The 17,783-nt window shown below is 33.9% G+C and overlaps 1 protein-coding gene across 1 annotated transcript; it reads left to right on the top strand.

Moving 5' to 3' along the window:
* The first annotated feature begins 10,937 nt into the window (after positions 1-10,937).
* Positions 10,938-15,169, top strand: PPDPFL (pancreatic progenitor cell differentiation and proliferation factor like). Its single transcript, XM_019712588.3, has 5 exons — positions 10,938-11,099; positions 11,407-11,519; positions 13,036-13,113; positions 13,216-13,312; positions 14,279-15,169. The coding sequence occupies exons 2-5, from the start codon at positions 11,465-11,467 to the stop codon at positions 14,289-14,291; spliced, it is 243 nt and encodes an 80-aa protein (XP_019568147.1). The 5' UTR covers positions 10,938-11,099; positions 11,407-11,464; the 3' UTR covers positions 14,292-15,169.
* Positions 15,170-17,783: the final 2,614 nt, after the last annotated feature.

The following is a 17,783-nucleotide window of genomic DNA, read 5'->3' as shown; positions in this document are numbered from 1 at the left end:
CATCTTGTATTTATACTAATAACTGTAGATTGGAATTATATCTGTACAGTTTAAGCCTTCCAGACCAGTCAGATATTGATCTTATATTGTTCAATTCTCCAATTGTCTATGACAACTCAGGGTCATGGTAAATTATCTACGAGCTTAACCATTTTTCTTGCCATGAATTTCCTTGTTCTACAAAACAGTAATCTGATATCTATTTACTACTTCATTCAATATCAATATAATTAGAAAGAGTAACAGCATGTCACATGTGATAAATAGATCACTTGTCAGAAAGACTTTAATTAGTACTTACTCCTTCTTACATCTATTTTTCTCTATGTAAGGTGTCATTTGGGAGCATCTTGCAACTTGTCTGAACAGACACATGAATGATAGCTCCATCTTCCACGTTGGTTTGAAGTTTGTCATCACAGCTAGGCAATCACTCTCATTATCATCAAAGAGAAATGTTAACATAACTTAATTCTGGGATGAAAGACTCATTAAAAATGTGGTTGTAAACAATTTTAATACTTAGATATTAAAAAAAAATGAATCAAATAAAAATTAGTTTCATTATATAATAGCTATAGCATGGAAATCTGAGCCTTGACATTTTAATTATTTGCCAAAGATGCAATCCTCATTACTATGCACAGGAGGAATACATTAATTTTATCAGATTTTCAAAACATGTACTAATACCTTGTTTCCCCCAGAATAGACCCAGCTGGACCATCAGCTCTAATGCGTCTTTTGGAGCAAAAATTAATATAAGACACGGTATTATATTATATTATATTATATTATATTATATTATATTATATTATATTAGACCCGGTCTTATGTTATTGTAAAATAAGACCAGGTTTATATTAGTTTTTGCTCCAAAAGACGTATTAGAGCTGATTGTCCGGCTAGGTCTTATATTTGGGGAAACATGGTATGTGTGTCTGGCTTTGTGGTAGGCATTGTCAAAGCAAAAATGAATAGGGTACACTCTGTCTTTGAGGAAGTCACATGTATGACACAAACAACTCAATTAAATGTGAGTATTGCTATAATAGAAAGTACAAAAACTAGTCAGGTGGGTAAAACCTTGATACCAGGACAGAGGAAGTGATGTAATAGATGGGGGTGATGCAGAGAGAAAGAGAATAACACTTATCTCCCACTCAAAATGAACCTGCAAGCCCATTCTAAAACTTATTACGGAATCTAATGACAAGAAAGACAACCAATAAATAAACAATAGTGACAGAAAGTATATCAGATTAAGTTAATTTTATGGAGAAGTCTAATCAGGATTTCATAATGACCATGTTAAGGATGGTCAAAGAAACAAATGAAAAAATTATGGGGGAAAAGGCATAAAAACACAGTAAGAGGTAGATTAGGTAGATGTAGTAAAAAAGAAAAACTATTTAGAAATACTATAAAGAAAAGACGTCAATGAAAAAATTTAAACCTCAACAAACAGGATAAGTTTCAATTGGACATTTTTAAGGCAGGAAGTAGTAAATGAAAAGAAATGCTGTGAGATTCATTCAGAATGCAGCATAGATATATGACAAAATTGACTATATAATTTATACATTGTATACATTTTTAAATGTATACACACATATGTGGTTGAAACATGAAAGCAATATAGAGGAAGACCCTGACATCTAATTAAGAGGAGATCCAGCAATAAAGAATAGAGGAAATAATGGGCATGATAGATTAAAGTATTGTCCAGAAGATATTTACTCCCCCACACACTTCCAACCCTTCATGGTGATAGTATACGTCCCTACTCCATTAATCTTAGTTTTAGGCATATGATTTGTTTGGCCATTGGAATATTGGCTGATATGACATTCCAAGCCTAGACTTAAAAAGTCATTGAATATTTTCAATAATTCCTCTGGAACTTTCCATCCAATGTATCTGAAACACATGCACTACTAGCTGGCGACTCTGAGCAGTCATAGGCACAGGAAGACAACCAAAACCAAACACATGGCCTGAGACCACATGGAGATCATTCCACATCTCAGCCAACCTGCAGACCTGCCCTGGAAGAGCCTCTTCAGCTAATCACAAATGTGTAGGCACGATTACTGTTTGTACCAACTGATATGAGAAACACATGCTTATTGTTGCATGCCATTGACTGGTATATGTGCACATAGGTGTTTATGATGTACTATTGTGGGACGATCTAATTAATATAATATAAAAGCAGCATTTGACGGAAAAATAGTTGACAAATCACCAAAATGAAAAAGAAGATGATTTCTTTGGTGGAACGTACATTCTTTTTTTTTTTTTTTTCGGTTTTCTTTTGTTTTATTTATTGGGGTGACAATTGTTAGTAAAACTACATAGATTTTCAGGTGTACAACTCTGTATTACATCATCTATAAATCCCATTGTGTGTTCACCACCCAGAGTCAATTCTCTTTCCATCACCATATATTTGATCCCCCTTACCCTCATCTCCCGCCACTTACCCTGTGGTAACCACTAAACTATTGTCTGTTTCTATGAGTTTTTGTTTCTCATTTGTTTGTCTTGTTCTTTTGTTGTTTTTGGTTTATATACAACATATCAGTGAAATCATATGGTTCTCTGCTTTTTCTGTCTGACTTATTTCGCTTAGCATTATACTCTCAAGATCCATCCATGTTGTCACAAATGTTCCTATATCATCTTTTCTTACAGCCGAATAGTAGTCCATTGTGTATATATACCACAACTTCTTTATCTGTTCATCTATCGAAGGACATTTTGGTTGTTTCAATGTCTTGGTCATCATAAACAAAGCTTCAATGAACATTGGAGCACATGTGTCTTTATGGATAAATGTTTTCAGATTTTTCGGGTAGATACCCATGAGAGGGATTGCTGGGTCATATGGTAATTCTATTCGTAATTTTTTGAGGAACCTCCACACTGCCTTCCATAATGGCTGCACCAGTCTGCATTCCCACCAACAGTGCATAAGGGTTTCTTTTTGAATCCAAGGTCCATAAGTTTAGTACCTATGTTTTCTTCTATGCAGTTTATTGTGTCAGGTCTTATGCTTAAGTCTTTCATACATTTTGAAATAATTTTGGTACACGGTGACAGATAACGGTCCAGTTTCATTCTTTTGCATATGGCCATCCAATTCTCCCAACACCGTTTATTGAAGAGGCTGTCTTTCCTCCATTGTATGTTTTTTGCTTCTTTGTCAAAAATTGTCTGTCCATATTTATGTGGTTTTATTTCTGGGTTCTCAATTCTATTCCATTGGTTTATGTGTCTGTTTTTCTGCCAATACCATGCTGCTTTGATTATAGTAGTCCAGTAGTACAAACTAAAGTCAGGGAGTGTGATACCTCCAGTATTGTTCTTTTTTTCTTAAGGTGCTTTGGCTATTCGGGGTCTTTTGTAGTTCCAAAGAAATCCGATGATTTTTTATACTATTTCTTTAAAAAATGCCATTGGGATTTTGATGGGGATCACATTAAATCTGTATTTTGCTTTGGGTAATATGGCCATTTTAACTATGTTGATTCTTCCATTCCATGAGCATGGAATATCTTTCCATTTTTGTATATCTTCTTCAATTTCTTTTAAAAATGTCTTATATTTTTCGGCATATAGGTCTTTCACCTCCATGGTTAAGTTTATTCCTAGGAATTTTATATTTTTTCCTGCAATTGCAAAGGAATTGTTTTTTGTATTTCTTTTTCTGAGATTTCATTGTTAGTATATAGGAATGCAGTGTAATTTTGTTCATTGATTTTGTAGCCAGCAACTTTGCTGTATTCATTGATTGTTTCTAATAGTTTTTTGGTGGTGTCTCTAGGGTTTTCTATATATAGCATCATGTCATCTGCAAAGAGTGACAATTTAACTGCTTCATTCCCAATTTGGATGCCTTTTATTTCTTTCTCTTGCCTGATTGCTCTGGCGAGGACTTCCAACACTATGTTGAAAAGCAGAGGTAATAGGGGACAGCCCTGTCGTGTTCCTGAATGGAGAGCAAAGGGCTTCAGTTTTTCACCATTAATTATGAGATTAGCTGAGGGCTTGTCATTATGGCCTTTATTATGTTAAGGTATTTTCCTCCTATACCTATTTTATTTAGTGTTTTAATCATAAATGGATGTTTTCTCTTGTCAAATGCTTTTTCTGAATCAATTGATATAATCATATGATTTTTGTCCTTTATTTTATTTATGTGATGTATCACATTGATGGATTTGAGGATGTTGAACCATCCTTATGCCCCGGGGATGAACCCCACTTGGTCGTGATGAATAATCTTTTTAATGCATTGTTGTATTCGATTTGCTAGAATTTTGTTTAGGAGTTTTGCATCTGTATTCATCAGAGATATTGGTCTGTAGTTTTCTTTTTTTGTGTTGTCCTTACCAGGTTTTCGTATCAGGGTAATGTTGGCCTCATAAAATGAGTTAGGGAGTACTCTCTTCTTCAATTTTTTGGAAGAGTTTGAGCAGGATTGGTATTAGATCCTCTTTGAAGGTTGTGTAGAATTCACTAATGAAGCCATCTGGTCCACGACTTTTGCTTATGGGAAGGTTTTGGATGACTGATTCAATTTCGTTACTGGTGATCGGTCTGTTTAGATTTTCCAGTTCTTCATGGTTCAGCCTAGAAAGGCTATATGTTTCTAAAAACTTGCCCATTTCTTCTAGGTTATTGAATTTGGTGGCATAAAGTCCTTCACAGTATTCTTGGATGATCCTTTGTATTTCTGTGGTGTCCGTGATAACTTCCCCTTTTTCATTTCTGATTTTGTTAATTAGTGTCTTCTCTCTTTTTATCTTAGTGAGTCTAGCCAAGGGTTTGTCAATTTTGTAAATCTTTTCAAAGAACCAGCTCTTTGTCACATTAGTTTTTTCTAGTCTTTTTGTTCTCTATTTTATTTAGTTCTACTCTGATTTTTGATATTTCCTTTCTTCTGCTGACCTTGGGTTTCACTTGTTCTTCTTTTTCTAGTTCTTTAAGTTGTAACATGAGGTTATTTAGTTGGGATTTTGGTTGTTTCTTCAGGTAGGCCTGTAATGAGATAAACTTCCCTCTTAAAACTGCTTTCGCTGCATCCCCAAAATTTTGGTAGGATGTATTTTCATTGTCATTTGTTTCTATGTATCTATTGATCTCTCCTCTAATTTCTTCATTGACCTGGTTGTTCTTTAAGTATGTTGTTTAATCTCCATGTATTTGTGTTTTTTCCTGCTTTCTTTTTGCGTTGATATCCAATTTCAAAGCCTTGTGATCAGAGAATATGCTTGGTATGATTTCAATCTTCTTAAATTTGCTGAGGCTGATTTTATGTCCCAATATATGGTCTATCCTTGAGAATGTTCCATGTACACTAGAAAAGAATGTATAGTCTGATGTTTTAAGATGAAGTGCTCTATATATGTCAATTATGTCCATTTCATCAAATGTGTCATTTAGAGCTGCTATTTTGTTATTTATTTTCTGTTTGGATCATCTATCCATAGCTGTCAATGATGTATTTAAGTCCCGTAGTATAATTGTGTTTTGGTCAATTTCTCCCTTTAGTTCTGTTAGTAGTTGCTTGGTATATTTTGGTGCTCCCTGATTGGGGGCATGCATATTGATGACTGTCATATCTTCTTGTTGTATAGTCCCCTTTACCATTATGAAATGTCCATCTTTGTCTCTTGTTACCTTTTTCACCCTGAAGTCTCTTTCATCTGATATCAGTATGGCTAAACCTGATTTTCTCTGGATACCATTTGCTTGGAGTGTCAATTTCCACACTTTCATTTTGAGTCTATGCTTGTCCTTGTAGCTGAGATGTGTCTCTTGGAGACAGCATATGGTTGGGTTTAGTTTTTTTATCCAATCTGCTACTCTGTGTCTTTTTAATGGTGAGTTGAGTCCATTTACATTTAGGGTGATGATTGATATGTGAGGATTTCCTGTCATTCTATCTTTAGTTTTCTGGTAAGGCTGTGTCTCCATTGTTTCTTTGCCTTTTTGTTGTTGTCTATTATTTCTGTGTGGTGGTATTCTATGATGTTTCCCTCTGTTTCTTCTTTTATTACGGTACATATTTCAGTTCTGGATGTTTTTTGATTACCCTTAAGTTTAAGTAAAAGAAAGTTTGATATTTAGAGTATTCCATTTTCTTCAGCACGCTTACTATCTCTATTTCCATATTCTGGTTCAGGACTTTAATCTCCCTCTTTTTATGTTTTGGTTGTCACAAATTTCCCTGTTGGTGGTGGTCGAATAGCCTCCTTTAATATTTCTTGTAGTGTAGGTCATGTATTAAAAATTCCCTCAGCTTCTTTATGTCTGGAAAGGTCTTTATTCTTCCTTCATATCTAAAGGATAACTTTGCTGGATATATTATATTGGGCTCATAATTTCTTTCTTTCAATAGTTTGAATATTTGGTTCCATTCCCTCCTGGCTTGTAGAGTTTCTGCTGAAAAATCTAATGATAGTCTAATGGACTTTGCTTTGTAGGTTACCGTCTTCTCTTCCCTGGCTGCCTTGAGGATTCTTTCTTTGTCGTTGATTTTAGACAGCTTCAATACAATGTGCCTTGGAGAAGACCTGTTGGGATTGAGGTAATGTGTTCTATTTGCTTCTTGGATTCGAGGATCCAGTTCTGTTAACACGTTTGGGAAATTGTCATTGACAATTTGTTTGAATATATTCTCTGTTCCCTTCTCTCTTTCTTCTTCTTCTGGTATGCCCATTATTCTTATATTGCTATTTCTAATGGAGTCAGAAAGTTTTTGTAGAGTTCTTTCATTTCTTCTAAGTCTCAAATCTCTTTCTTCTTCCATCCGTGTCATTTCCAGGTTTCTATCTTTGATGTCACTGATTGTTTCCTCCATCTGGTCAACTCTGCTACCTAAACTGGCTATTTCATTCTTCGTTTCTTCTATTAAGTTCTTAATCTCCAGAAATTCTATTTGGCTGTTTTTTAAAATTTCAATCTCATAAAATGCTCATGTTGTTCTTTGATTGTGTTTCTGAGTTCATTAAACTGCACTTCTGTGTTTTCTTGCATCTCATTGTGTTTTTTCTGAACTGCAATCTTGAATTCTCTGTCATTTAAGTCACATATTTCCATATCTTTGAGTTCCTTTTCTGGAGACTTTTTATTTTCTTTCTGAGGTGTCTTGTTGCCTTGGTTATTCATGGCAATTACTGATTTATTATTTCTCTTCCTAGACATCTACAGGAGTGGCTTCTGCAACAGGTTGCTAGGAAGAGGTCTTTTTTTGTTTTCCAGCACTTGTTGGTAGAATGTTTTATTTTCTCTTCGACTGTAGCCTTTTATTTTTTATTTTTTGTCTTTCATACGGTAGTGCTATGTTTTCTCTGCAATATTCCAGCTTCTCACACAATGGGGGGACTCCCTGGGAGACAGGCTTCTCCTCTGTTCAAAATTTGCCTGAGTCACAGGGTGCAGTGTCCCTGTGGGTATATGGAGAGCTTTTGATGTTCCAAAGCTCTTCCTGCACCAGATTCAGAGCCCGTATGTTTCAGCAGTTCTGTTTACTCCTGCAGGGATCCGCCCAGATAGGTGGGGCCAGGGGATGGGCGAGTTGTGAGAGGTGGCCCAGAGCAATGGTGGCGACCATCACCACAGCCGGTCCTGCTTCCACAGCTCCCTCCCTTTTGCCAGAACTAGTTGGGCTGCGAATCTGTGTCTGCGGTCCACAGTTTTCAGAAAAGCAAATATTCTGTTGTTTTGATCTGAAACTGTTACTGTTCCTGCTTTTAGCACCGGGCAGGTGGGGGCGGGACAAGCTGTGGGACGGTGGGTGGGGGGATAGTCTCAGTGTCTAAGGCTTCCGTTCTCTTCTCAGCAGTGAGGGCTTATACCACTCTTTTCAGCCTTCTTCCCTCAGTCTTTTCTCCAAGGTCTCTGCTGTGAGTGTTGGCTTCAGCTGTGTTATATGCTGTCGCCTCAGCCCTGTGTGCCATAAGCGGAGCCCTAGCAGTTCGAGTTCTTCCCTCTCCCCTAGCTGTGGTAGTTCCTGGATGCATCGGTCTCAGAGCACTGAGCTAGGTCTGTGTTCTGCCCGTGTGGCTCTGTCTCCGTACTTCTCCCTTCCCTCCTCCCTCGCGCATGCGAATCGCCCACCATTAGGTGAATTCAGTAGTGGGCCTCTTTGTCTTGCCTGTCTGCTGTGCAGGGAGTCCTTTGTGGAGTTATAGTTGTTCGATTAGGAATGTACATTCTCAGTACAGTACAGAATAATAAAACAAATTCTATACTTAGACAAACCCAGCACAACTGCAGAATGGGCTTGTTTAAGAATTTAGAGTTGAATACTATGGTAATAAAAATAAGAATACTTATTCAAAGAGTAAAGTAAAATAAATAAAAGAATAAAAATGCAATATTTTGTTCTAGAAGGGTGGAGAGATAAAGGTCTATACAAGAAGTAAAATGTGGTTTTATATAAACCATAAGATGATTAAAAACAAGTTGAAATGCATGACTAATTCCAATAAATGTTAATGGACTAAACCCATATTTTTAGAAAGAGAGTTTGTATGTAAAATTTGGAAAAACAATACAGCTAAAGGGTGCACATAAGTGATTTCTAAAGTAAAATAGTACAGAGATTGGAAAATAAAGAGATGCAAAATGATATACCTTGTAATTGCTTAACAAAAAATCTGGTGCAGCAATATTTATATCTCACCAACTAGAGCAAAAGTAAAGCATTAGTGCTGATAAATGAAGATAAAAGCAGAGGCTACAGAGAAGATACTACAATTGTGGTTTGTGTGCACATAGTTTCAAAATATATGAAACAAAAATTGATAGAATTAGATGATGCAATCACACTAGAGACTGGTAGATCAAGCAATAACATTTGTAAGTATATAGATTATTTGTTTAACAAAATTAAGTAACACAATCTAATGAACACATATAAAATAATGATTGCAAGCAGTAAATGTGAATATTTATTATTCTCAAATATACAGAAAATCAATGTGGAAGATGCGACAGCCGTCTGTCCCAAGAGCTGGACCTGGGCCAGAATGAAGGTAGCTTTCTGTAAATCTCCCTTAGAGAATGCCTGATCATAATTGATGTTTATTTTGACATAAATCAGCCCTACTCACTTGCCTCCTGCTACGTGCTGGTTGTTGTCCTGACCTGGTCAAGCATGTAAAATAACTTGTGTACCTGCTAGTATTCACCTATCACTGTCTGTAACTATTTCCACCCCCTTTACCCTGTATAATTCTCTGGTGCCTGCCAAGCAATGTGGGGATTTATTTCAGCTTGTAGCTGCCAAAGACATACCTCCTATGTAAGTTTCCCTTAATAAAATCCATAAATTAATAGACTGGAATGACCAGCCTATTTTTCACCAAGGTAGATTTTCAGTCTTGGGGCTTTTCTGTGGGTCTCCATGTACTAACAGCCATTTCCAAAAACTATTTCAAAGAATGAATAAAAATCAAACATTCTCTCTTGACAATACAGTGTAGTGAACTTATAAATCATCAGTGAAAAGATAGTTTTAAAAAAGTATACATTTGAAAAAAGAAAAGTATCCTTAAATAATTCAAATGTTCAAGAAATGTCATAATGGCAGTTACAAATTATTTTGAAATAAATAAGATTAAGAATAATCCTAAAGTAAGTAAAAGAAAGAAGAACAAAATCAAGACAGAAAATAATGCAATTTACCAACCAAAGTCAGTTCTCCTTCCATCACTATGTATTTGATCCTGTTTACCCTCATCTACCCTCCATCCCCTTATCCTCCGGTAACCACTAAACTATTGTTTGTGTCTATGAGGTTTTTCTTTTTCCTTTATTTAACTGACTCTGGGTGGTGAACACACAATTTGATATGTAGATGATGCATTACAGAATTGTACACCTGAAACCTATGTAACCTTATTAACCATTGTCACCTCAATAAACTTTAATTAAAAAATATTAATGATAATAATGAAATTTAAGACCAAGAAACAAAAGAAAGAAACAAATAGTTCTTTGAAAGAACTAATTTAATAAAGTTCTTTAACTTAACAAGAAACCTCCAGCAAAACTAATAAAGAAAAAATGAGAAAAAGCAAAATTAAATAATACTAGCAACATAAAGGAGCCATAACCAGGTGGAGATCCATAATGGCATACTAAAATAAATGTTTTGAATAAATTTTAACCTAGCTGACATGAGTAATTTTATAGTAATGTTACATTATCAAAGCTGATTTAAGCTGGTAAAACTAATAGTTAACCAAATAAAGAACAAACGAGAGAACTCTCTCAATGTAATGAGGAACAACATTGGATCCATAGGCAAACCAAGTCTATGAAATGATAGACTAGTTTATATAAGGAATAATACTAAAATTAGAATAGAAAATTAACTTTTGTATCAATAAATAATATTAATATAGTGTGATAAAGTCACATAATTTCCACTTATACCCATAACTTTCATGTATTGTATCATTCTCACTGGAATTTCTAACTCATCGTTCTTCAGTGTTTCATGTTCTTCATTGTTCTCTGTGACCCTGTGACTCTGTCTTGCATTAGTGTATTTGTGGGTATGTCCAATCCCCCCAGCTGGCCTGAAGCATGTCTGTGGTGTCTGCTATGGAGTCCAGCATGGTGCTTTTTCCCAGAATGCGTGATGTATCCAATGCTGAGAGGATATGTGGGTACTACCTCCTTCCCTGTAGAAAGTAACAGTCATAAGGTGTGACCTTACAGATGACAAGTGCAAAACAACATCTGGGCCAAGTTTGTCCCTGGTGCATGGAGCCCCACTTGGCATGCTGTCATGGTCAAGGGCAGAGAGCTTACCCAAAGTTCCTCTGGCTGGCTGTGTGCCCAACTCACCTCTGTTCACCCACAGCTCAGGTTTCAGACTTCTAAATATAAGGTGTGCTCAGGAGTCCTCGGCCACACTCAAAATCACTGCACAGTGTCTCCTGGCCTGCTGGGGAAACACAGTCTGTCCTGGATCACAACAAATTGGTTGTTTCAAACTGTGCATTTTCTGAGAAAATTTTTGAATCATCTTAATTAAAAAAAAAAAAAAAAAACAACTTGGAGAAAACAATTGGGTGAGTGACTATATCATGGCTGTGTTAATACTTTTTCTCTGACCTTTACGTTTATTTCAGATGAAATAAGTTGTGGACACTGTTGGTAGTAGTTTACATAATTTTTTTCCTTGCTTTTTCAAATAAATATACTCATTGATTGCACTTTTGTTTATTGCAGTATATTTGATTATAATTTTATGTAAACTTTTTAATTCTTTTTATCAGATATTTATTACATGGTATTAATTTATCTTGGTTTGCAAAAATTATTTATATGGGAAAAAAGGGAAACTCCATGTTGTTAATATCAACCTCTCTTTTCCAGTCACTGTTTCTCAGACTGCTCTTCACAGTCTCCCCGGTGGTCTCTTACAGGGAAAGCAATGGCATCAGTACCTTCTATTGGTTGCCTTCTGGCCAAAAATCAGTATTATCGAAGTAAGTTGTATCATCACTAGAGGATATCCCTAGAGGATTATTTGAGGTGATGTCTATAGGATATTAGTAACCTATGTATCATGACCTGGTCAGAACTTAAGGGAGAAAACTGACAACCATTTGTAATCATGAAGGAAATAGGAATAGAACCCATTTGAGACCTCTCTGAATCAATATTATCAAGGAAGTCTCATTTCTTTGTTTAAGTATGTTATGTTATATGGATGAAACCATTAACACTTATAAATGAGTTAAATCAGCTTATATTTCATAATTATGTTTAATTTCAATAACTTTAACAGGATACATTAACTACTGACAATTTTGTAATACATTATCTATATTTCACATTGTGTGTTCACCACCCAGAGTCAGTTCTCTTTCCATCACCATATATGAGACCCCGTTTACCCTCTTCTAGAGCCCTCCTCCCCCCTCACCCTCTAGTAACCCCTAAACTATTGTTTATGACTATGAGTTTTTGTTTCTTCATTTGTTTGTCTTGTTGTTTTTTTTAGTGTTATATAATCATACACCTGAAATCTATGTAACTTTACTAATAATTGTCACCCCAATAAACTAACTAAAAAAAAATGACAATTTTACATAAATAAAATAATATTTATTCCTTAGATAAGCAGGGACAGTATGACTATGCTTCAGGGATTTTCTAATTTCCATTTGCTGCTATAAATAATAGGTCAGCATTTATCACTCCAGTTTTATTTTTATCTATCCATCTCTGAGTATTCATAGCTCAATAGAAAATTGTAGCTTCTTAAAGAAAATTTAGAAATTTCATTAAATAAAAGTGAAAACCAAATTATCACTTATTGAAAATATGCCAGCAACATGTAAAAAACTCTTATTTCAAGGTTTGTTTGTAGCATAAGAAATATATATTGAAATATATATTGATTTATTCTTTTTACAACAAAGTTAAACTATGCTTATTTACTTAGTGTTATTATATCCACAGAAGTTATTTTTATATTCTGATCTTTTAAAAGATGTACAGGTTTCAAATGCAAGTATGATAAGACAAACTGTTATTTAAAAAAAATTCCTTTATTTCTAAATTCGATAGCTTTTTAGGTTATGTAAATATATACACATACTATATCTAATGTGGTACAATCATATTTATTTTTAATTTTGTGTTTCCTGAGATTTTTAATTTGACAACATATATAACATTTTAAATTCTATACCTATATGTATGGTATCCATGCAGAAAGACAGAGAGAGAGAGGAAGGAGGAATAGGAGGAGGTAGAGAGAGAGAGAAAGAGAATGTCTACCATGAAAAAGAATATACCATATTAATAAAAAATGCAATATACCTTATTCTGGAAGAATTTTTTAATTGATTAATAATTTATTAAATTCATAAATTCATGAGCCAGAAGTAAATGATTTCAAACTATGTGACTTGAGAGTTTAGAGATAAATAAATAATATGTGTATGCTTGCTTATTATTTATTTGTTAATTTATTATTATTTTTTTCCCCCGTAGAGGCCAGTATTTCTTCAGTTAGCTCTCTAACTGGTTCTGACTCTGTTAACTTCATAGATGAGGACAAATCCCTGCAAGGTATTTGGTTTATTTCTTAACAGCACCACCCTCAGTATTTTCTTTTGTTTTTAATATCTCAAATGTGTTTTATAAGAGAGTAATAAAAGTTTTATTTGATAGGGTTACCCGAAGCGGCAGACTCCACCTGGTGGATTAGTTCCTTTTTTCATTCTGAATCTGTGCTTTCTAATGTAAAAAAAGATCTGTCTACTAGTGGGTAAGTTGCAGCTTTTTTCTGATAAGGATATTTCTTACCTAGTGAATGAAACAATGCATGTCATAATTATTAAGTTAACCAATAAAGACAATAGTTTTTTCTTGAAGAGGATGAAGGTTGTGATATAAAGAATATTTGTGGGATGGTGAGGGAGAAAATAGTAGCTCCCTCATTCTAGTTAACCATCAGTCAGACCATGAGCACTCTCATTCTATCACTAAAGTGTGATTGAAAAGTCATATGACAATTTTTATCATTGTTTTGGGAGGATAGATTGGGAATCAGAGGCAAGGTTCTAAATGTGCTTTTTTAATACTTTCAGGAAGCAAATAACTATCTACTTGCTGTCCTAAACAACCTAGTTTTGTCCCACTGATGTTTTTTTACAAGGAGTTATTTCATTTTTTAGATAATGACTAGTACTACTAATAATGACCACCTACTAAATGGAATAAAAAGAATAAACAATGGTGGCATTTATAGACTCTAGTGTTAAAACATAAGAGTTTTAATAAATTTTCCACATAATAAATTTAAAGTAGAATCAATTAAATAAGACTAATTTTTGAAAATATGTACTCTTTACTCTCTTTATAAAGTATATTGATTTGAATTATCTAGGTAAATGTTTCACTTATTTTCCACTTTATGACTATAAAGGCAACCTAACTTACAGATAAGCATTTCTCAGCTAATCATCTTTGTATTGCAATACAATGAATGTTGTTGTAGAAACTGTCTTTTTTTAATTAAATTTATTGGGGTGACATTGGTTAATAAAATTATGTAGGTTTCAACTGTACAATTCTATAATATGACATCTATATATTGCATTGTGTGTGTGTACATATATACAATGGAATATTACTCAGCTAAGAAATATTACTCATCATAGGAAATATGAAACAGTGCCATTTGTGACAACATGGATAGATCTTGAGTTTAACAACTGTTTATTTTATACAGCACTAATTGTTGAGTCTAACAATCAAAATGACTGCACCTGCTGAAGTGCTAAAAATGTGAACTACACCTTTCAGCACTCAAGCTATTCCAGATGACTCTTCTCCATTTAAGAAGACAAAACCTGCCCAAGATCTTATTTATTAGACAAGATCACGGAAGCCACCCATAAAAGTTCAGACATTTTCTTCAATACTAAGACAATAGCTGTAAATGCCATCAGGTTCATGGAGAATATTAGTAAAGCATGTTTTGAGAAACACGTGCCCTTTTAAAGTAATGAGTCTTCAAATGTAGTAACCTTTTCATTATCCATATTATTTTCCAAAAAATATTTCAAAATTATTTTTTTTAATTTTCAAAAAACTTGCAAGACTTGCTTTATGTCAGTTATTTATTATGCCTTAAAACTGAAGCATGGATGCCTAACATAATGGTTTAAAGTCCATTGGATTCAAACATGTAAAAGAGTTGCAAAATTTTTACTTTTAATAATGAACATTGGAAATAGCAAACATACCCATTATCTATTACATACGTTATTGCACATCTAACGAATTGGTTATTGTGTAGACTTTAAAATTCATGATTTTAAACTATATTTAGCAACACAGAAAATTAAAATGATGCAAAGTTCAGTGAAAAAAACAGGATAATCTATATATATTGTGGTTTTAGTTAAAAGGAATATATGCATAAGACTATTATTTAGTAAAACTACTAAAAGGTAATACAACATAATAGTAATGGTGGTTATTTCTGGAGATGGGATTATGGGTGATTTTCATTTTCTTCTTTACATTTTTTCTGTATCTTCTCAAATTTTGATGCAACCAATTTTGTGTATAATTAGAGAATACTTAAATGTATTAAAAAAGAGCACTGGAAAAAAAACTTTCTGAACGTGAATATTTCCTACATTGGGTAAAATATTTCTACTTTCTTCAATATTGGTTAGAAAATACTTAATGAGTTTCAATTTTAAAGTTTTTATATACTGCTTGCAAATATTTTTCAATATAAGATGATATGCTTAGAAATTAGAAATACTGAACTCACTCAGAGGTAGATATCACTACAGTGTTTTGTGGCTGGCATTGCATTAAACATCCTGTAGAGCACACATGATTGCTTATTAGTAAAACTGTCTTCTTATCCAACCATATAACCATGAAAAAATATCAAGACTGTTTATTCTCAGTGATGGACACTACTGACCATTTACTACTCTTTCCAAATGGCACACGCATTCCTTTAATTTTGTGGCCCTCTATCACTTGCTGTCAATGAAGGGACTCAAATATCACTTTGGCTCAATAGCATATCATTGTTTACATATTCCTTATCTGGTGGTTGCTTGCGTTTATAATTTTTATATATTTGTAGAGGCCAATTAAATTTTGGACTGTATATCTCACTTGGCTTTAGTCTAAAATTAAATGACATTGATTAAAGATTGATATTTTTCTAAACAGAAAAAAATGTGGTAAAACGAAATGGTAAATTTTAAGAAATTTTATTTTTCCTTTAAGGTTATCAGCAAATTCCTTTTCACAGAAATCCTTGGTCTATGTGTAAGCAGATTGCTTGTTTATGTTATTTGATGAATTTCCCAAAATCGTCAAAATTCTTCTTAGTTTAGAATCGTGCTACTGTTGCTGAAAGTTATTGTTTAAAGTAGTTGGATTTTACGTAAGATTTTAAATCAAACATGTCATGAATAATACATAACTAAGCATTTTAAAGTGGTTAATATGCATGCACACCTATGTATGTGAGGCTAGATTGAAGATAGATAGAGATGATAGATAGATAGATAGATAGATAGATAGATAGATAGATAGATAGATAGATAGATGGATAGGCAGATAGAGAGATGGATATCCTAAAAATAATATAAGAAATCTTCCTGAAAAGTAATGTTAATGTGAACTTTTGTAAAATGATTTAAAAATTGAAAGTATTCCTGTGTGCTAGCTCAGAGTTTCTACAGAATTAAGACGATAAAAATAAATAAAAAGAACAAAATGTCTTCTAGGTATATTCTAGTTAATTGCTTCTAATGTAATTTTCCTACAGTTCAGATACTTTAGGGCTGTCTTTAAAAAGTACATCACACAGGTCTTAACATAACTCTTATTAAAATATTTCTTGCCCAGCTCTGCTGCCGATTGGGTACATAGTGAATAATATAGGCTAAATATGTTAGAGAGGTATCAGAACTCTTACTTGAAATCTGCTATGATCATTCTAATCTGATATAAAATGTTATTTGATTTAGCTATGATGTCTGCATTAAATGTAACAAGGTTTTGACAATTTCTGCTCAGATTCTGTGAAATTATATGTTGAGATTCTACTAATTTTACTGAGACATTATTTTGATAGCAGGTTCCGAGTTATTGATTTATAGATAAAACCAGCGACAGCCAATGCATCGGTTTTCACTAGAGTAAAATTCTTCTAGCTGAAATTTAAGGCTTCATACATTATTTAGAAGTTAGGGTGTAGGAAACAAAATTGCAGAATTCTATTTGACTATTAAGGAGATGGAAATCAATTGCTCAGGTTGAATTGAGTAGAGCTAAATTTCTAACCCATAGAAATTCAAGAAAAATAAAGAATCATAATTTATCCAACCTCCCAATAACATCCTATAACTGAATAGGTCAAAACCCCGCTCATGATCTAATACCTCACAATATCTCCTTGTAGTTTCTCTCTCAGAGAATGGCTTCTACACAATTCATCAGCTCAAACAGGCATCAAGCTATCCTTTATATCTTTTATAGCTAATCAAATACCAAGTCCTTTCAATTTTATTGCTTTATATTTCTTAAATCTGCATACTACTTATATTTCCTTTCCCATCAGCTATACCTGAATCCCAACTTTTACCAGTTCTCCTGAGGGATACTGCCACGACATCCATACACCTCTTTTTAGATCTCATCATTTGAATGTCCCCTTCAGATTAGTCACAATCATCTGTACAAAGCACAAATCTGTTAATATTCTCCGGTGAACACACAAATACACAAACACACAACATTCAAAAATTCTATTTTGCTCAGGATAGCTACAACTCTCAAATCCCCACATATTCTACTCAATGCAGATCTCTATAATTTGTTCTTGTATCTCGTCTCCCTTCCCCGGTCCTGTGTGCCAGCTACGTACATCACCCTTCTTTCACTCCCTTCTGTACATCATCTTCCCTCTTGCCACAGGGTCTTTCAACAGGCTGTTCACTCAGCTTAGACTCTTCACTTAATATCTACTCATGTTTTAAATCTTGGCTCAAAAGTCTCTTTTTCAGAGAAAACTTTGATCTACTTAACTAAATTAGATTTTTTTATTATAGGCTCTCATAGCCCATGTTTCTCTCCTTCCTAGCATTTATCAGTTATAATTTTACATTTGTTTGTCTAGTTATTTGTTTTCTCCAGGGCACTATAAAATACATGAGGGCAAGTGTCATGTCTGCTTTGCTCAACATTTTACACCT

The sequence above is a fragment of the Rhinolophus sinicus genome, chromosome 7 (genome assembly GCF_057876585.1).
Source record: "Rhinolophus sinicus isolate RSI-liver-muscle chromosome 7, RSI-T2T, whole genome shotgun sequence".
In the NCBI taxonomy this organism is placed as follows: Eukaryota; Metazoa; Chordata; class Mammalia; order Chiroptera; family Rhinolophidae; genus Rhinolophus; species Rhinolophus sinicus.
Note: the sequence above shows the minus strand (reverse complement) of the source record. Positions and strands in the feature narration are given on the sequence as shown.

Coding starts and splice junctions, on each gene's coding strand:
- PPDPFL (XM_019712588.3), top strand. CDS start 11,465: ATGGCATCAGTACCTTCTATTGGTTGCCTTCTGGCCAAAAATCAGTAT. Junction 11,520..13,035: donor CAAAAATCAGTATTATCGAA/GTAAGTTGTATC, acceptor TTTCCCCCGTAG/AGGCCAGTATTTCTTCAGTT. Junction 13,114..13,215: donor TGAGGACAAATCCCTGCAAG/GTATTTGGTTTA, acceptor TTTATTTGATAG/GGTTACCCGAAGCGGCAGAC.